Source organism: Athene cunicularia, assembly GCF_003259725.1.
Source record: "Athene cunicularia isolate RWA chromosome 2 unlocalized genomic scaffold, athCun1 chr2_part1, whole genome shotgun sequence".
Taxonomy (NCBI): domain Eukaryota; kingdom Metazoa; phylum Chordata; class Aves; order Strigiformes; family Strigidae; genus Athene; species Athene cunicularia.
The window spans coordinates 107,399,825-107,421,067 of NW_020799095.1; the positions used below are offsets into that span (position 1 = coordinate 107,399,825).

Genomic DNA, 21,243 nt, shown 5'->3' on the forward strand with positions numbered 1-21,243 from the left:
TGGGTTTAGTGAAGTGAAGCTTTGCTCTTGGTCCCTACCTGAATTCCTTTAGTCTATACAGACAATTTAGAAAAAGAGGTCTTGAAAGTTATAGATTCAACAAACAGTAAAACAGTAACAGCAGGCATCTAACTGGATCTAGGTCTCACTATTTAGGACATATATTAATGTATTTCTATTTCAAAAAACAGGATTTCAAAACAATATAAATGTTGATTATAAATTTGAACTTCTTATAGCAGGTTTTAATGTTGCTGTAGTCAGAGTTACTGGGGACTTCAGTGGTCGCTGGTTATATAGCAGCTTTTAAATTGTCATATAAACCTATGACGTGGGGACCCTGGCTTCCTAACATAATGTGTCATACACACATTCATTACAAATACCATGTATGTAGAAGATTGTATAGGGCAGGGTAGAAGGAGAAGGGTTTAGTGAGCCTAGAGCGTGAATACAGGATATAAATCTGGTCACTTCACAGGAAGGGAGATGAAATCAAGCTAGAACAGGCACAGAGAGCTACTATGGCGACAGGAGGAACAGAAAGTTTACCTTATGGAAGGAGACAAAGAACTTGGCTTGTTGCACCTTGGAAAACAAAAGCTGAAAGGAGATAGGAGCGCTGCCTGTAATACATCAGAGGAACAAATCTCCAGGAGAGGAAAAACTATTAAGCTAAAGGCCAATTTTGGCATGGGAACAAGGTGATTTAGACAGTCAAAGAATACATTTTACTGGAAATTAGAATAAGGCTCCTAGTCATTTAGAGTAACTGGATTCTGTAACAGCTTTCCAACAGGAGTAGTGGGGGCTAAAACTCCAACTGCTTTTTGAATGTTGCTTAGAAAATTTACAAAATGGGACTATATGGTGCCTGTGATGGCAGGAAAAGGACTTGATGACCTTCTTGAGCTGCCTGGTGTAACTGGTTTGACTCCAGTTTAATTTTGGACTTCAGTTTGAAAGAGAACTGTATCTATTAGCTCATCTGTCAGGAGGCTACACATTAGGAAGCACCTGTCAGAACACAGAAACTGTGACAAGTGACCAGAAATCAGGATTAGCAAATCAGAATGATGGGACAAAAGGAAGCAGATGCTGCTCTCTGCTCTCTACATGAAGGTCTCTGTAGGCATGCTAAAAAGTGAAGGGCTCTGAAGGTTTTATGAAAGTTGGTCTTAAAACCATGCCTGTGTTCTGCAATGAGCTCTCATCAGCATTTATTTGTGCAGGGATCCCTTGTAACTGGAAAGGCATAGCCATAGGAGGACATAAAAAAGTGAGAAAAAATGTTTCTCATGCTCCCTAGGTTGTCAGAAAGTCACAGGAGCAGCACGGTGGAGGCATGGGCACTCCTTGGGGCCCACCCTGCTTCTCAGGAATCTGCTGGTCTGATGGCTGACGAAATGTATGGTGCTCTTTCCATTGCCCCTATCTCAAGGATAATTGTTTCCACTGGAAAAACACCTGGCACATTCTCATTCAAACCGAAAGCCCTGTAATGCTCTGGCAAGACAGTTTCAGCTAGGCCCATCGTAAGCCCAGTCTGTGCTATGAGTATAGCAAAGGCCTTTACACAAATGCAAGTGGGTACGTGTGGGCAGTTCCCACGCAGATGCACATTTAGAGCAAATCAGTTCCAAGACAAAACTAGTCAAAGCACAGCACAGGATGCAGTTTATGATTTCAGGTCCACTTTTTGTGACAAGTCAGATCCACTTCTCTAGGAGTAAATTTGTAAGGAGATGTTTCAGCAATGCTCCTACCTCTTTTATTCTTCTCTACAGAGAAATCACAGCACTGGTATTCACAGAACGTGGAAGCTGTTAGATGTCTTCAGCATCATCTTCAGCTCAGGAGTTGATCTAGGTGACCTCAGACCTAAAGTACTATCCATCTCATGAACAGTTGTGCTTGACTCCCACCTCAGATACAGGGTACGTACCCCTTCTAACATCTCTCCATCACCTTTCAACTCCGTTTCCACATCTTTAAATTGTGGGTAATTATATGTCTTTTCTTTTATCCTTCATGTGACATGGCCATTTAATTACAAACTGTCTGGAACAAGATCTGCCTCTTATTATCCATATGCCTACCACCAAGCACAACAGGGGCCCTCAGTTGTTGGATGTGGCTGATGGTCCTAATAATAATTGTCATTAATGATACCATGCTATCTCCTATTTAATATAAAGGAGAGTCAACAGTAGAACTAAAAGGCTCTTCTCCTAAGACATTTAGTGGTATTTTTAACTACACCGGAAATATACTTACAGGGTGGACTAGATTGTTTGTCTCAGGTTTTAGGAAGTGAACAGATGTAACAATTTTCTATAATTTGGTTTAGTGCAGATGCTGAAATGGGGCATTCACAATAAAATATATGCAGTATATGTAATTTCAGCTGGATCCTCTGGTGTTTTAAAGTAAAAATGTGTACCTGCAAGCTGTTTTATGGTTTCTCAGTCATAATTATCTCTGTTACACAGACTGCTACAACTACAACTCTTTCTTCGTGTGCAAGCTTTTTAACAATGTCTTGACAATTTTGTGAATTTTGCAAGGCATGGTATTCTCCTTTTGCTTTGCTCAGAAGCCTGTTAAATTGTTTAATTTCTCTTTGCGGTAAATTTATGAAGTAATCAAATCAAAGAAGGTAGCAGCAGATAATCTATACGAGAAGCTCTTGCACAAGACTAAAAAAAGGACCAGTTTAAGAATCTCAGAGTCTAGATAATTAACACATTAACAACTTTAGCTGCAAGTATCTTGTTTGACAATAGAAAAGAAGCATTCATCTACTGCAATTGCATTATTATATTATGACTGGAAGGAGACTGGAAATGAAGGTTAAAATTCTTAACAGCTGCTGCCTGGTGCATGCACTTGAAAGAGTCTGTTCTGCTGCCTGTGGCATTTCTCAAGGGATGTGGGAGCTGATGAATGACAGAGATGCTAATGCTAAAGTATGAGATATTTATTACATAAATATCTAAAAATAGCCTTTACTAGGTTCAACAATTAGGCTGAGGGTCCTCAGAATCCCTTGCTAATGACTACATCAGCTGACCTGACAGACAGACAGACAGACACAGGAAGACAGATGCTGCTTGTGCCTTTTAATATTCTATACATACCATTAGGATTCCATTGGTCTTCTCCTCCCAGCACAAACAAGAAGTTTTCCACTTCCACAACACAGTGATGGGCACTGTTATATGGCATAACTGCAAGTAAAGCAAGAATTCTTTGTCAGCTTAGGGTACTGATTCCATCAAATATTTCCAAAGGTCAAAATACAACACTGAGATTCTATCTGTATGAAGTAATAAGGGAATGCATCACCCCAATATATGTCCACTGACTTAGCAGCAGATTAAGCCACTTATTAGTAACTGTATGCTATTCAAGCTTGCAAATAATTGAGAAAAAAAAAAGCAAAAAAAAGCTGGAATTCTGGTCCCTCAGCAACCCCCACCTGCCTAAGTGCCATATATGCTGCTTTAAAAACAACTTGTAAAAAGGGGTGAAGTTGCCTGATATTTCCTTGAAAACAAGCAGATGCTAGGAATCCTTGTATGCTAGGAAACATTCAAAAAACCTCAGCCCAGCTTTGTTCTGCTGGTAATGTTTCCACAAGAAGAGTCAGTATGTTCAGTAGCTTTCTATTACACAGCAATGAACAAGCTGCATTTCCATACAGTTTTAAGTTTTTAAATTAAGGTCCTGCTGATTTAATGCCTTTTCCAAATGTATACGCTTAATTTCCTGTACAATGTCATTAGCAGCACAATCACACATTTTCTATTCATCTAATCAGGAAGCCTTTTGTTAACAAAGATCAAAACTGTGGCATTAGGTTTGCAATATCCCTTTTTTTTTGGAGGTGTCGCAATTACTATGGACCAACCACAGTCACAAGAATCTATTTTTTAAAATTTACATTTTCCACTGCAAAGTCTAAGACACAAAAATAAGAACTTATAATATGCACGTATTATTGATGTGTGCCATTGTGATATTATATGGTAAATGTAAACTTACACAGCATTAGTTATCATACCACATAGAGTAGTTTTGGCCCAGTGACACCAGTAGGAAAAATGATGTCCTTGTTCAGCTCATCATATGGGCACCTTAAATCTAGGTGAGGACAAATGGGGAGGTGATGTGCATGTACAGGCAGGGAACTTATTGCTTGACACGGATCAACAGAGCACTTAGGAAACCAGTGCAGTGGGAAATCAATATGACTCAGGGCCAGCTCTTACTTTGTGCAAAAAAAAAAAAAAAAAAAAGAGGCAGCTTATCTCACACTTGGATTATTTTGGGTGATATATCTCTCATTTCATTTGTTTTATTATCTTTTATTTTTCTCAGAATGCAGTTGTGCAGTATAGCATATGCAAATAATAATAAGAAGAAATACGCACAGCTTTGTTATTTAGGACACATTTTCTTAAAGATCAAGTGGGCTCATTTAAGCTTCTTACTGAAGTTTTTGCCGAGGCAATGATGAATAAGTAAGGTATGTTTTTAGTTTCTAGTAAAGGTCGAATATAATTTTCATAGTCTGTGCTCTTACAAGTCATATAAGTGAAGCAGTCCTTACATTGGGCAGCCAGGTACAGTGAAAGTTCATTAATTAAGGTTATTTGTTACTAGTACACTTTATATAACTGGGAAGTAATCCTATACTAGGCACTGCATAAGATTTTATACTACCTAGAAATTCCTACAGTGAGATGAAAGAATGAAAAAGATTTTTGTTATCTTCTTAGCTTTCATATTTCTCTCACTCTTTAATCTCAGACATTTTCCTATTTTAAAATCTCAAAACCCCAGCATTTTCCTTGATTTTGTGGATGCCTGTACTACATAATGAATTTGGGTCTCCCACAGGAAATTTGCCGTCTTCCTTAGATGCTTTCAGGGATCCCTCCTCTCAAGAATAGACTCCCCAGGATGAGTCTGCAGTGGCTTCAACACTTACCTAATCCAATGCTCTATTACGGTTTCCAATTAATTTTTTTTTTTTTTTTTTTTTTTTTACTGCAGTAAAATGCTCCTTGAAAGCACCAGAAAACTTGTGCTGTAAACCATAATTCATTATGAGGACACAAGCATATAGGAGCTAACTTTTCATAGATACAGTCAAAATTACATGGCAATGAGCATACTAAATTCAGTCTCTAGTAGGAACAATCTTGTCAAACTCACTGAGCTTGCCAGGGTGTAACAGGAAGAATTTGGCCCATCACACAGTCTGGCCAGGCTGCTGCTTACATTAATTTTCTATGAGCCTTTGTCTGCTGTTTTGCTTTAATAATGTGAAAATCCCATCTTCTCGTTTTTCGATTTCAACTCAGTGGAACACCTGCCTGCCCCACAAAAAGGGTATTTGAAGAGAAGTTTGTACGCCACGCTCAAACACAGCCCGGTGTGAGTTTTTAGCGTGTCAGTCAGTGAGTTAGAGGGAAAGGGTAAGGAGAAGCTAATCAGGATGAAATGAGATTAAAGGCTGTCTAATTTTACAGCAACTGTGATCCATCAGCCACTGTGAAAGTGACAGTGGAAATGAATGATGGAGACAGACAGGTGGGGCTGTACATTTCACTGATTTATCCTCAAATGCACTGGGCCTTATTTTATTGAGTGAACATGACCGCATTTATCATGACTGTCATCTAAACCCACTTCCCTCCATTTAAAAAGGTCACTTTACTAGGAGGGAGTAGGATAGAGGCACTTTCAAAACAGATTTAAAATTTAATAACACATGTTTATAAAACCCTGTGCAAGAATTCTCAACTTTATTAAAGACCTATTTAAAAGGAAGGAGAAAAACTATTAAAAAGAGGAGAAGATGAAAAAAAAGCCATGGTCATCTGAGAAACATGCTTAGCTACCAAGGTGATAGATGTCAGAGAATTATGTGAGATGGACAGATATAAACAGATTAGTCGGAGCAGGCAGAATCCACCTCTTCTAAGCCCGTGCCCCTCACACATACTTCCCAAAGCTTGGAAAACTTGTGCTTTCCTGGAACAAGGGCACAAACGAGTCCAAGCAGCCCTACAGAAGACAACACCCCTACCAACCCCCCTCCCATGCAATTTATGTATCATTGGTAAGGTGGGAGGCAATTTCTCAGGCACATATGTAACATGCAGAGCTTTCTAGGTGATTTTTCATCCAAACCAAATGTGCGATTTATACTTGAGAATGATCTGGAAGGCAGTGGAGTCCAAGACTGCAGTGTGTTTGCTAAGAAATACTTCATTATACAGACATCAATGACATTGTGCAGGAGGTGACACTCATGGACATTCTCTGGACACAGACGCAGGTGGAAGACACAGCAGCACTCTGCGCAATAAAGATAGCTGTGTCAGGCAAAAACTCCTCACATATGCCAAACTTCAGCTAATGAAAGGCACCAGATAATGTTCTGGGACCTACTTTCAGAAGCAGAATCTACAGCTTATAACCAAACACCACACACTCTCAACCATAACGCCTATGAGGTCAGCCAGGTGCAATGATGCTCCAAAACTACCTCCAATTTTTGTATGAGGGGTGACAGTGAGGAACCTCACTCACCCGACGAACAATAATGTGTGCTGTTCATCTTACCCTGTTTTACTTAGTTTCTCCCAACAATTGCACATTTTGGAAAGAGCATCCGGTTGTTCTCCATACATTAATCAAAGGGTCATCAGTTCCTCCTTCTCTTTATACCTTCCCCTGTCTATCATCACTTCAACACTAACTAGCAGGGAAGAAAGGAGAACAGAAATGGCATTTCTCAAGAGAAGGGATGACCTCTGGTCCTAGGAGATCTGAGAACTTTGATAGAGCCCATAGACATTCCCCTGCTCTGCTAAAAACTGCTTTCAGAAACTGCACTTGATTCTTTTACTCAAAACGCAAAAAAAAAAAAAAAAAAAAATCCATATATTTTTTCACTGCCCTGAACCGTTCAGCTGCTTGGGATACAGGAGGTACCACAAAGAAAGACAAATCTCTTTTTCAGCTACTGCACAGCTTGAGCATAGCCCCTTCAAGACTCAGTACACACCAAGAAATCATGCTTATCATCTCTAATGACCTGTGCAGATGACACAAGAGAAGACTGTTTCCAGAACCAGGATGTCATTACCAGAGGACATACGGAGTCAATAATGACCTCCCACAATATTAACAGCCTAACCTGTTAGCTACATAATATTCAAGTACTGCTACTTGAAAACTGGTTATTTCCATGGCTCTCCAGAGGGCAGAGTAACCTGAAAAGATGTCTCTTTCCAGTACAGAAGGCACCTACAAACTCACTTTAGGGGCTGCGATTTGCTTACGGCAGAGACACAATACCCATTTCATTCCAATCCTTTCCACAAAATGCTGGCCCGACCACAACTGGTCCAATTATTTCTTGAGAACAGAATATCAGATACTGTTCACCTTTCTTGGGTTCATACACCATTTGCAGGAAGACTATGCATTTATTACTGAATGTTACTTGTTATTTCTCACCAAGGAGGTTATATAAATAAATGCTAGGATTCCTCTGTGAATTGTTCACTTCAATTGTTTGCTATTTAATAACTGCGGGGAAAAACTGACCACAGTAAGTATGAAATTCTAGCCTCGGTGAACATGGTGGGAGTTTTGCCATTGACTTTAAAGGCATTGGGTTTTCAACTGCTGGTATTTTCTGCTCAAAATATAATGGAACAAAGTTAAAAGAGGAGAATAATCGACAGAAGATGTAAAGTATCACTGTTAACATTCCTATGGCCAAACTTCACCCTGTCACCTCAAATTAAAGCAAATACATGTGAAGTAATTTTTCTAGTAACACATCAATGCTAATCTTGAGTCTGAGCTCAACCCAGTGGGGGAAGCCTGGGATAATTCAACAGCAGTCACCATAAGCAGAAAATCCTCAGATGAAGCACTGTGCCTCAAAGTCACCTTTGAGAACAAATAGCAGGTATAGCTCTGGTCCAGCTGCACCGCAGAGAACTCCATCAGCTCACCTAGAAACTTCACAGCCTCTTCATCTCCGTGCCAGTTTTGTGGCAACTCTGTTCAAACCATCACAGGTAGGATGGGCACAGGGCAGCTGAGCTTATCTAGGACACAGCCCCTACTTCAACGGAGGCTGCAGGTAAGCAAAGGTAAAATGGAACACCAAACCTACCCTCAATTCAACCCAAGCAGAATAAAGAGCTTGGAATGATTTGCAACATAGTGAATGGTATTTCATACAATTAAGATATTTCGCATTAATTATTTCACATTATGAAGATATCTCTTATTAATGAAAATATAAATTTTTTCATTCAAATGTCAGGAATTACTCCTTTGATAAATTCTCTGGAATAACACCAGCCAAGCTTTTTCAGCAGGGTTCTCAGTTTAATTGATTTAATGGGCTAAATTTTTCATATGTAAGCATCTAAAATAAGACACTTAAATTCATGCTGACGCACCAGATCAGGCAAACATAACATCAGGAATAGCTGCCATGCTCAGCTCCCCCCCTGAAATAAATTGTTTTGAAGTTATTTGGATGCAAGGTCTGAGTACAGACCTGTCTGCTTCCATAGGTGAAATTCACCCCATGGCAGGCTGTTCTATTGAGTTTTCGGCAACACATACATTTGGCTGTTTGCAAGAACAAATTTTACACACATATATTTTCAAAACTGTTGGCACTCTTTTGGATTTCATTTGAATAATAAAATAAAGTTGCCTATTTGGATCAACAGTGTCTGAATAAAGCAGGAAAATACTACATTCCCACCTTAAAAACTGATGTTCCTGTACCAAAATCCTGCCACAATACTCCCCGTGCAGTGTACAGCAAACCTATGCACACTCTGCTGTGTCCTTCTGCTGCCTTCCCCATGGAAATGCCTCCATGCTGCTGAACTGCTGATACAGCATCTGAGAAGCACGTGTCAGTGAATACACCAAATGTCGTGGCATGACACGGAACAGGGGGATGTAATGGACAGTCCTGTAGGATGGTTCAAGGCGACAATTCCTCCTGTTATCCCCTACTTACCCACCAACCTGCTGAAGACTGCCCCCAGCCACCCAGATGCCCCACCAATTCCCACAGTTGTTTATCAGGAGACACTTGTTGTCCGCCACCGTGAGTTATGCAATGTTACCTTCAGTGACGGTTGCTTCCCAGGAGAATATGCTGTGTACCTACTCAGGCCTGGATTTATGGTCTCTAAAGTAGAGCCCAACATATTACTGGGGAATGACATCTCCTCACATTGTAACAGTCTCATGATAAAGCATTCGCGTGTGTGATATTTTGCACAACAAAATCTCCTCATGGAAGAAATGATGAATAGTCCCCGATGGGAGAAAACCACAGAAGAGTTGCTAGAAAGCTTCAGAAATAAATATTATTTTGTCCCATTAGAGGCTTTCAGACCCTCCAAGACGTCAGCTCAAGGATGTGCATTCCCTTTTCTAATGGTGCCACTGGATGGAAGACTCCGACCAGGTGTGGTGCATTAATGCCCAACTGCTTCTGACCAGTTGCATCCATTTGTGGTTCAACTTTTTTGAGGTGCACACATTCTCCTGATCTCCTTTGAAGGTAACCTTTCAAGCCCAGGACAATCACAACCACTCCTTACATTTTTCTGCCTGGATTCTGTTGGTGCTGCTCAGGGACCCATGTCTTTAGAAGAATTCATCACATGAAGCAAGATCTTACTTGGCCCCCACAGCCCCAAAAGTTGAATCTTTCACTATTTTATCTCTCAGTCCCAGTACTCTCCATCCTGCTCTCCACTTTGGACTAATGTTATTTTAGAGCAACCAGAAGTTTTTTCTTCCTACTAAGTCTTGAAGTCATTCCAGAAGAAGAAAAATATGGTTTTCCATTTGAAAAACTCTGCGTGGAGGAGGGATGTGCCCATATTTCAACACATTAAACCAGTGGTTTCAATACACTGAAGTTCACTCATAATGGATAAATTAAAACCTTCACTGCTATGGATTTTTTGACTTTTCCTTTTAAATACTTCAGTATTCGCAAACAAAAGGCTTTGTTTACAAGAGAGTCCAGCACATACCTGAAGCACTAGACATAAAACAGAAGAGGGTGGAAGGATTTGTCCAGTGCTCACTACCAGAAGAAAAGCTTAAAAAATTATTTATTTCCCAGAAGACATATACATTGTATGCATATCTGAAAAAAAGTCTAAAACCCCAACATGCCTAACTTCCAGCATGCCCAAGTACAGCATGCAGAAGCAGGAATGTCCATGTAGTATTATGAGTGCATCGCCAGTCCTGTCTTTGGGCTCGTCTCCTGAATGGACTTTGGACCCATGTTGACTCCAGTTCTCATGGAGCCACCAGCCCCACCATGCCCTGACACATACCAATAGGCTGTCTGAGCAAGTACGGCAGCCCAGAATTTACCCCAACTCTGAACATCCCTACCAGCACCCTGAGAAAAAAGGCATTTGGAGGTGCCCCAGCAGAGTTAATGCTGTTATCACCACCAAAATGGTCATTCAAAGTACCAGGAAAGAAGTCTCTTATGTATTATTCAGTGAATATCAATACAATGCAAAAAGCATTGACACTTCTTCCATGATGGACAGAATTAAACATAATTTATATTATTCTCTTTGCTCAGGAAGGACAATAAAAGTCCAATTCTAAAATGTACTGACCACGGGGCAAACAAATACAGAAGGAAACACAGGAATCAATCTACATAAATTAGGTAAAAGACTGGTTTCTCCAAGAGAAACAAGGCAGAAATGTTGCTCTCCTAGACCTCTCCCCAGAGATGGGCTCCCAGGGAAGGGAAATGGCAGACCTACAGACAATTTTCAAATTTAGGGAAGGAAATTTAACCTGGGCAGCAAACCCACATACTTATATAAAATTGGCACAGATCACTTACTTTGTAACTCTATACACAGAAGATGAAATGAGAATGTATATCTGAAAAAAAAATTCCATTAATAAACTTGGACTAAATTTATGTGAATTTTATTCTGCTTTCTATAATAACAATACTGTTTAATACTTGCAGAAAAACTGCTATGAAGACTGTGTTGTGATGCCTAATCATAACGATCAGAAAAATTCACTCTGTATAAGCATTTATACCAGAAATTTTGTTCTGTCTATTCAAAAACTTTCTGTGGATTTAGTAAGCATCCAGTCAGGAAAGAGAAGCAAAACCACGTTTCTCAAAGCTGAATACCAAGCTGAGTATCATAGAACAAGCAGCTGCTATTTAAATCAAGCGGTGTCAAAAATTCATGGGCTGAACGATGTTCACAAAGAATTGCAAATAATTCACAAATCACACACTAGTGCATGGACATGGACTGCTGACAAAGAGGATCAAAAGGTCAGGTTAATTTAAATCAGTGACCATGCTGGGACTGCAGGATTCAACACATACAGTAGAGTAAATGAAAGTTGTCATCAATCTCAAATACTTAAAATATACATTAAAAATATCCCCAACTGGCCTGCATTTTGTGTTGAATAAGTTGATTTTGCAAACAGTATTGTTCATTAAAGTATCATTTTCAGTTAGTCGGATGAATGGAAGATAGAACTGGGACACTGTATGAACAAAACTGGGCCTTGCTGCGCTAGTAACGTGGCTCAGACCAGGTTCTGGGTAGAGGCTGAATTCAAGAAGGGAATGAAACTGAAATGAAAAGACAGGGATGGGACAGGTCAGGGTGGACGTGGCAGATTGGACCATGACTGGAGGAAGAGATGGCAAAATGTGCAAACACTGCAGCACATATTGATCCAGAGCCACAAGTCCTGCACTCCATACACCTCTGTTGTCAGCACATCTGGGTGGAAACCTGCCCAGTTTACACCCCCTAGTTCCCAGGATGTATATCCTCCCCTGTTACCAGCAACCACCTGAATTCAGAAAGCAGATGTGTACAGCAGATCTACAAAGCCAGCCTACATGACGCATCGTTTCTCTACATACCCTGGAAAGGCAGTTTCACCTCCAAGTCTATGAAAATGCTGAGGAGATGTGGGGTATTCAGAAGTTATGGACTGCCATTATGAGGAGGCTGCAGTGCACATCTCCTCTGGCACCTCTGTTTATTTATGCTGGTATGGTCCTTAAACAGCTGGCTGTGATACTTCCTAACTGCCCATCTTGCTGAAGGTTCAGTTCATGAACACCAGAGACCTGCAGAAGCTGCCACTGCAAGAAACATTTCTGCCCTTTCTTGTCCCAGGTCCTATCACTCCATGTGATGGCTGATGCATGCATGCAGTCAAGCAATAAACAAGCAAGAAACTACACTATTTTTTTAAGATGTACTGAATTTACCCCAGATCTGTTCCCCATTAAGCTTCCCTGCCTGGCCTCACAAATTGGAGTGAGCAGGAGAGCGAGGCCATGAGAAGAAGGGAAGGACTGATGTATCAGCAGCAGTGCCAGCTTGCATCAGCTTATCATGGTTGTGAAACTACAACCTCAGCACACAGTACCAAACCATTTAAATGGGTCTAACTCAGCGTTGCTCTAGCCCTGTCCCTCTCACAGCCCAGGCAACCTAGGTCCCTATTTGTGCCAGCACACTCTCTCCTTGGCACCCCTCAGCAAGCCATTTCAAAGCGATAATCTGGTGGAAAAATAACCCAGAAAACAAGAGGTCTGAGCTGAAATGGGGCTTACCCAGGAGTTATTTGAGCTACAGAGCTGACATGAAGGAGGAGACAAGACCATGGGAAGGCGTTTGGAATGAAAGGATCTTTAAACAGTAACAGCTTCACCTACCATATGGCCACAGCCCCCATGGAGGGGATCAAGCCACCCTGTGAATGAAGCACGTAACAGTGAACAAGACCCCTGAGTGCAAGATGTTGCTTCACTTCTGGAAGGTGTGTAGGGAGAGGCTGGGAGCTGCAGGAGCAGATGGAATTTCTCACAGTTAAGGCAACTGTGGCCTGATCTGGAGGCTGGGATTCTGTCCCTGCCTTTGCCGTACGATTTTACTGTGGTGCTAGACAAGTGCCTTAAGCTAATTTTTTTCCACAGCTACCCGTTTCCCCTCTTCTGAGAACACTAATTATGTGTGCTTCATTTTCAGAGAGCCTGATCTTATCCTTGTGTCTGATATGCAGGAGCGCACCTCTGTGCAGGTGGGAGAGGCAGTCTGGAAAGCATGGTCTGAGGGGTCTTGAAATGGGCACCCCAAAATGAAGGATACCTTTGCCTTTAACCTCATAGCACCTCTGTTCCTCATCTGCAGAATGGGAACAATGACAGGCCATGCTCCTCACAGAGAGGATGCTGCAAAAATACCACAATGAATACCAGTGAAGCAGTTGGCCCCTGTTGTGAAGCCTGTGAAGAAAAACCTTGTGAAAAAATTCTGTCTTCAGAAGAAGATTTCAGTAGCGTGTGACAGACAGGATCTACTTGCTGAACAACAGAGAAGAAATACTGTAAGCAGAAAATCAGCACGGCCCCTCCTGTGCACTGACATGTGACAAAGAATAGTGTGTGATATCGTTAGAGATTGTATCTTAATGCTTATGCAAACAGAGGCCGAATTAAGGTTGCAGAAGCAGCTTAATTCTCACATTTCCTAACTCCGGAGGGCTTGGTATTGCCGTCTGTCTAACGCTGTTTTCAAGCTTGGTGCAAGTCCCTTGTGTGTGATCCACCCCAGGTCTGCCAGGCAGCTAACGCCTTCCTTATCCTGCAGCTGCTTCAGCATCTCTGAATCACCCACGTAGGTGCTCTGGAGTCCGAAGTCTACCGAGCCCATGGAAGCACTTGGAGGAGCCCTCCTCCTCCCCCTCCTCCTCCTCCTGCTGCCGCATTTCCTTCTCCCCGGCAGTTTGAGGCAAAGCCACTAGATGGGGTGCGGTGTGCTCGGCTCCCCCCTCCCTCGGCAGAGGCATTTCAATCATCTTTTGGCTTCAGGTTTTGCAGCCAACCAAAAAACAAAGAGGTGAAACGCAGCACAAAAAAAGACATAGCCAGCTTCCTCCCAAGCAGTTAACTTCTGCTTGTTCCTCGTGTTCGGCGTGAAAGGGAAGAAATCAAACGGAGTACGCAAACACCAGCGAACGCTCGGCACATCAATCCTGGCGGATGCTGAGCCCCCCGGCTCCCGCTGCCTGCAATGGGCACGGCGGGTGCTCAGGCTTTGGCACGGTTATCAGTCATACCTGCTTTGCCTCGTCTTGTCTCAGCTCCCCGAACCCAGACTGCACGAGGATCAGTCAGCGATTTCTCTGGCAGTCCACACACATCTGCTTTTCTACTCCACGCGCCAGTCCCAGCGAAATACAGCAGGCACAGTTCCCTTCCCCACCAACACGCCGCCAAATCTCTCTCCCTCTCTCTCCTAATAATGATCTGGAAGCCGGGTAAAACAACATGCTCGCTCTTGACAAAGAGCGTGCTCCTTCATTACATGGGTAAGGAAGGGGAAAGAAGACGTGAGGAAACCATGATGCAAAAAAATGACCCATAGAATAAAAGAAAAAGAATCCTTTCTAAAATAGTCACTCCTTTCCACTGGAAACACAGTGCTTTACCCAAGGTTAATCCCAAACTGCACTGCATAAAAGGTGGCCAGATTACAGCTCTCTTCTTATCTCCCTAAAGAACAATTTTTTGGGGAAGGCATGGAGAAGTTGAAATGTGTCTATTCCATCAGGAATGTGGGAAGGGACTGGTATTTACCTGCATATGCACTGCTGCTGAATTGTATGCTCTCTCACTCCCTTACAAGAACTATCATCTATCTCAGTAACATTACTTATTATTAAACCTGTATATAAAATACAGCCAAGCACTCCTTCCCAACATCCAGCTTCTTCCAGCTTCCTACAATAACACAGATATCCTAGATCCCCTATACAGCACCGTCTCATGACCTAGCCCGGCCCTGCATGGTCCCGCAGACTCCTCTTCTTCTTCATGGCCAAGATAAGGAGAGCAAAAAAGCCGGGATTATTTTGAGGTCAGTCTTTTATTTTTCTTTCCTGGTGTGGCTAGAGAATGTCCTCCCACTCTGCAGAGGAAGACTACCTGAGGGCAGCTGCTGGGGATGCTCCTAACACAGGGCAGCAGTACTGACAGAGGTAAGCACACCCTCAATTCTCCTCTTTACCCCAGCAATGGGATAATGTGAATGTTGCAGCCTGGCACAGCCAGCGCTGCACAGGCTTATATCCCTGCTAGTGTCTCAAAAGCCATCTTGAAAGAGCCACATACAGGGGTACACCCAAGTGGCAATGATCAATCAGGATTACATCTCATCTGTGAACTGGGAGATGAGCACAGGTAGACAGACTTGTTCTGCCCAACAGTATGTCCTGTCAAATACACTACAGGTGGAAACTCAACTCAACCTTCATTCCTGATGAATGTGGATTTTCACAGAGAGAAACAGATGAAAAAAATGTGGCAGAAAAAGAAACACAAAGGGAATAAAATTTAAAGTGCACTTGAGTAATTTTTATAATTCACTGCAAAAACACTGACAAAATGCAGTGTGCATCATTACCAGACATTAATACAGACTGATCCTGTCTGAGGAGTTTGCAATCTTCCTATAAATTAATAAAGACAGAATATAATCCCAAATGCAGTGCATTTGATCATATATATTTATATGGACACTGCTGATGCACGTCTGGGTAAAAAAAATGTGGGTTTACACCATTTATGTTACCACTTGATACAGTTTTGATTCATATGAACAGATGATCAACGCAAATCACTTTGGTTTAGCACTGTGCTTGTGAAAGTCACCACATACCAGCTGGGCTGCAGTAATTGCTTCTAGTCTCTTACAATTAGAAAAAAACACTAGCTTAAATTACCTTAAAGCACTGATTAGATTGTTTAAAAGAGCACATTTTACTTTGCACTTGTAACCACCTAGGAACCTGAGCACTAGCAGACATTGTGGCTCAACTAGTGGGTGCTACCTTGGAGAAAAGTAGATGAGCTGGATCTCTTGCAATCCTTTGACCATAACAAAATTACAAAATATTTAGACTCAAAAAACTTTCACAGGGGACAAACAATAGCAAATAACTGCAAAATTAGCTGGTGAAATCAGCCTGCCCCTTACGCCTGTGCACCCTATTTAAACAGTACAAACCCACTGAAATCTTGCACTGACTATACATAATCCAAGAAGTAGTGTGGTGTTTTTATTAGAGAAATACCTTCGTTAAAATTCTGTAGAGTAGTTAAAGACAAACTTCAGACATTGAGTTTGCAAAGACAGCTTGCTGTAATCAGCTGTATGCAGGCTTTCAAATGGCAAGTCCTTTGACTTACTTTGTTTTCTGACATAAAAAAGTACTTTTTGGTGTTCTTGGCAGTATTTAGAACATTTGGCAGTATGTAGAACTTCTGAGAGATTACAAAAACCTGTTTGTGACACTTACTGAGATCCATTCACAAATATATTCATTCCTATTGCAGAATCAGGGTGCATAAACATAGTTTTGATAAACATAAATACTAAGCATTTTTGCAAAAATCTTGTCTTCAAATCACATTACAAATCTTGTGGGCTTAGTTATTTGCTCCCTACTCTACCGTACAAGTGCTGATAACCCAAAACATTTTCGAAAATTACAATCTAGTACACTAAATTCAAGACACTACATATGCTTGATGCCCCTTCAATTTACTTTCTTCAATTTACTTTCAATTTACTTTTAATTTTCAAACATAAGATCAAAACCTCCCATTTAAAAAATAATCAGTTGAATCACAAAGCTTTGTCTTAATATACTAAATGTGCAACATCAGAGATAAAATTGTTGGCAACACTGCTAATGTAACTCTGCAGCAACTTCCCTGAAGTAATCAGAATTAGGTACTCAGGCTTTATTTAGACACATGACAAACGGAGTATTGTTGTTGTGCTCTGAGGGAACAGTCCCAGGATAGAACTGTGAGTACCAAAATTGTTACAGTATGGTATAGTGATACCTGAACTAACTTCATGCCCCAACTGGTGTACTCTCAGTATCTCTTTCTGTTTTGAAGGTCCCAGTTGTTCCAGGGCCAGAGCTCAGCAGGTGCTGTATCTACTGGTGGCAGGAAATAGGACATTAAAAAGACATATGGAAATGATGAACAAATGGGTAAATCAAATACTTCTTTTCAGATTTTTAGTATCTGTCTGTAGGTTGCTCCAGTTGGCAACCGACAATCATTTTTAAGTAGAACGGACATTAAATCTGTAGTAGATTTCATCCACAGATTTTATGGAATGGTATGTATTTGGTCCACACAGTTTGCTTTTCTTACCTCTAATAGCTCTGACTCTCCTTTGCCTGTGGTTTTTTTTTTTTTTTCTGTGACACTTGCATGACATATTTGTACGAGCCTCTAGAGCCCACCCAGGGCAAATTCCTGTGGTGGACCCATTGGGCAGCTCTGGCATCTGCCCTCCTTGTCCAACTATGCAAACACCAGCAAACCCAACCAACCAAAACCAGCCACTCCTTCACTCTGCCTGCACCATCCATGGGGTTCCTTACACCCAAAATCATTAGTCTCCCAGTATTTTGGTACTACCACTGCAGCCTTGCTTCTGTGAAGAGGAAGAGGCTTTCCATCCCAGCTCTGCACCTGTGGGCAGCTCCTGCAGCACTCCACAAAGCCTCTGAGCATCAGGGGAAACACGGAGCTCTCAAGAACACTTTTTGCATATTGCAAAAAGGTAATTAGTAACTTCAGAAGCATATGCAAATAACTGTGGTATCACATGGTTAAATGGCTAGCCTTGGAAAATATCTTTTTTTTGTGTGTGAAAATCAATAGAAGGTGATAGATCAATAGAAGTTTTCTATATAAAATAATTTTCTCCTGAAACAGCGAGTTTAGCATTACTCAAACAAATTCTTCTATTATTTAAAGATATATCTTCTGTTGAACACTACTGTTTTGTGCCACATAAAGCCAGAGGATTTTTCTCTAAAGAACTGGTTATTTTCTCTGAGGACAATGAATTATTTTCCAATATTGAAAGTTTCAATGGAAAGCCCTCAAGTGACTGCAACTGCTTCAGGTAGGTACCAGCACTGCTTTATCTGGGGGGAAACCCCTTTCCACAGTATCTCTGGGAGGAGGCCAGGGTGTTAAAATCAAGCAGCTGGAATGAAGCCAAGTCATAACTTCAGGAAAAGGGATGCTATGTCAGTGCTTTATTGCTGTTGTAAATCTTTGCAGTTAAGAAAAATCAAACTTCTGAGCGTTGAAATGATCATTTCTTGCAGCTGCACTGGAGACAGCCTGAGAGCTGACAGGAGGACAGTGGCTCAAGTCTTGCTGGGTAAAATGTGCCCCAGCACGGAAAGCCCCTGAAATACCCTCCATGTTAAGAATTAAGTTGGAGGCTTGAGCCTTTACATGGGACACCTCTGCCCTGGATGCATCTTTCTTTCGTGGAGCTGGTTAATGGAAGCCAGTAAATGCCCAGCTGATTCCAGCAGTTGTGATTCTGCTGAATAAAACAAAGTTTAAGACATTAGTGGTAATGCAGCTGGGAGACAAGGACTGCATGGGGACTAGCCAGAAGGCTGGGATTTGGACACCACAGATCAGCCAGCTCTGTGCTACTGGCTGCCACAGTACTTAAAAGTGCTTAAAATAATTTTAGTTCTCTGGAGAGAGTATATAGATAAACTCTGTCCTATGTTAATGCACCATCATATAGAGTTGTTTACAGGCAGTACTTAGTAAAGTACTTAAGCATGTATTTAAACACACTGCTGAACATCAGTGTGATTAATACTATGCTGAATTAGAGATATGATATGAATACATTTTTCTGCTGTTGTAATTTTTCATTATATACACTTACAAGCTGGTCATAAGGATTTTCTTTCAGTTTTGCATTCAGCAAATGAGTTAATTTGGGAGTCAAATTCTGCCTTAGTTATGCCTGCACAATGCCTTTCACATGCATGAGGGCAGAACACTGTTCCATGACCTTTAATTGGACTTCTTTTTTGTTAGTCTTTAATGATTCGTCAAGGAAAAAAAAATCATCTCGTTCTTTCTTTCTTTCTCATCTGGCAGCTCCTTGACATTCCTTTCATGTCATTTCAATCAAAAAAGTATCTTTTACATATGGTATGTATGTTTGTTAAGGATGTGCACATACAGCAGCTGTAATTCTTGACCAGCAAGCAGGCAGCCACTGGTAAGTACAGATCAGAGGCACACACTCTGCTCTTCTGCATGTAAAACTGGGGGGGGGCGGGGGGAAGAGAAGAAACACATCTCTTGCATCACTTATCACCATAATTCTACTCAAATCTATTTTAATGATTTCTAATAACACAATTTGCCAAGCCTCCACATCTGAAAGTGATGAAAGTATATATTTCAATTTTTCTTTACCTGCTTATTCCAGGGAGTAGTGTTTACCATCTCTTAGTTTCAAATTTTGGAGTCAAACATTTTTTTTAATTTTAGTTTTTTTAAGTAATTAGAACTCAAAGCATTGGCTTACCCATATGCATTAAGGTGTTGGCTATTGCCACCACTGCAAAACTGCTACTCCATTTGCATTTATCTAGTTTTTACTCACAAGGAATCAAGCAGCACGATTTAATAGTTGTAGCTGTAGCCACCTCAGAGTTGAAGACTTTTTTCCCCCTAAATTAAAGCTAAATCGTGTGCATTAAATACGTTACCTACTTGTAATAAAATGGAAAATTTTAAAATGATTCAGTCACAGGTAATTTGTTACTGAAAACGACAGGCTCACATCAGCTGCTGGAAGCTCTGGGTGTTTGCTGAGCTCAGTGAGCATCCAGGTAGGTTTACCCGGGTTCACGGATAAGAGAGAGCAGAAGAGATCTCAATTCTTTTTCACTGACCCTCTCACCAGCTCCCAAGAAGCCTGAGTGGGGGTTTCTTGTGATAAATGGCTGGGGTACCAGGCTCGTGCCCACGCCTCAGCCCATGGACACAGGTTAGCTCAGGGCACCTCAGCTAGAAACCAGCTGCCCTCTCCGTGCCAAAAATACAGCCTGGCTTATTTCACACACCGCTCCCTGCAGGCACTACAGACAAGACAATCCCATACTGGGCTACAGCCACTTGCCCCAGTCCACCGACACCACCTGCTTAGGCCTTGCACTCTCAAACACTCTTATGACATGACTTACTGCATTGGACACCCCGCCTTGGTCTCCTGTTATAAAAACACTGCTCTGGGAGACTGTGACAGCACCTCACACCCCTTCATAAACCTTAACTTAAGGTCACTCATGAGCAGTAGGAGTCTTAGGGCAGCACTGGAGGAGACCCAGGGGGAGGACTGGAGGCATCCCACACCATGTGTGGAGGGTGGGGATCAGCCCCCTGGCAGCAGAGCTGCAAGCTGAGCAGGGAACTGCAGGTCCCAAGCCAAGGTCCCCATGAAGTTAGCAATGCAATTCTCCAGGGCAGCTCTCGAGGGGCTCAAAGTCACCCCTTCTTTTTTGCCATTGGGTGTGATCTACTCACAAGCAAAGGGGGCAGAGTCATGAGGCAAGGCAGGGTAGCTTGTACTATAGCTGCCTTTGTTGCTCCTGCCCAGCAAATACTAGAGGACATCACTTGTCTAGATAGATGGCAAGGCATATGTTAAAGCAATTAATTCATTTGCCCTAAAAAATTGAGGCCAGGCCAGGATTTGTAACTTTCCTAGTGCTCAGTCTGATCTTAAGCAATGGGATTTCCACCATTTCCCATGGGAGATTATTCCACAACCTAATAGATCTCAATGTCAGGAAGTTTTTTCCTGATATTCAGCCATAATTCATATCCATGAATTATGAGCTACTGTCGACATCACACCCATTGAGGCATTCCTAGAGTCTGCTTCATTTAAAATTATATGCTCTAGTTATGCAGGGTTTCTGTGTACTAGGGCAAAATGCTTTTTCTGCAGGTTAATTCATTACTATTCAATTTGTGAACACTTTTATTCTCGGTGTGAACAGCCATTCTGCAGTTGCATACCCTATAGTAGCACAATCCCCATTTGGGAATAGAATCACAATAGATAAATATGATAAAACAATATACCAAAAACCATCCCTGTAAAGATGTGTTAGTCTGTTCCTGCAGATACTTACTCCAGCATTCAGTTAAATGAAAGCAGTAGCTCATACAACACCTGGTATTAGACAGAAGGCTCAGACCCCCCC

The 21,243-nt window shown here is 41.6% G+C and overlaps 1 protein-coding gene across 1 annotated transcript in view; it reads right to left on the bottom strand.

Annotated features, from left to right (window-relative positions):
- The window catches only part of KLHL14 (kelch like family member 14), a 59,269-nt gene that overhangs the window by 13,592 nt on the left and 24,434 nt on the right, over nucleotides 1–21,243 (bottom strand). Inside the window, exon 3 of the mRNA XM_026843648.1 lies at nucleotides 3,141–3,230. Within this exon, the coding sequence (XP_026699449.1) occupies nucleotides 3,141–3,230 (90 nt within the window). The remainder of the gene's footprint in view (nucleotides 1–3,140; nucleotides 3,231–21,243) is intronic.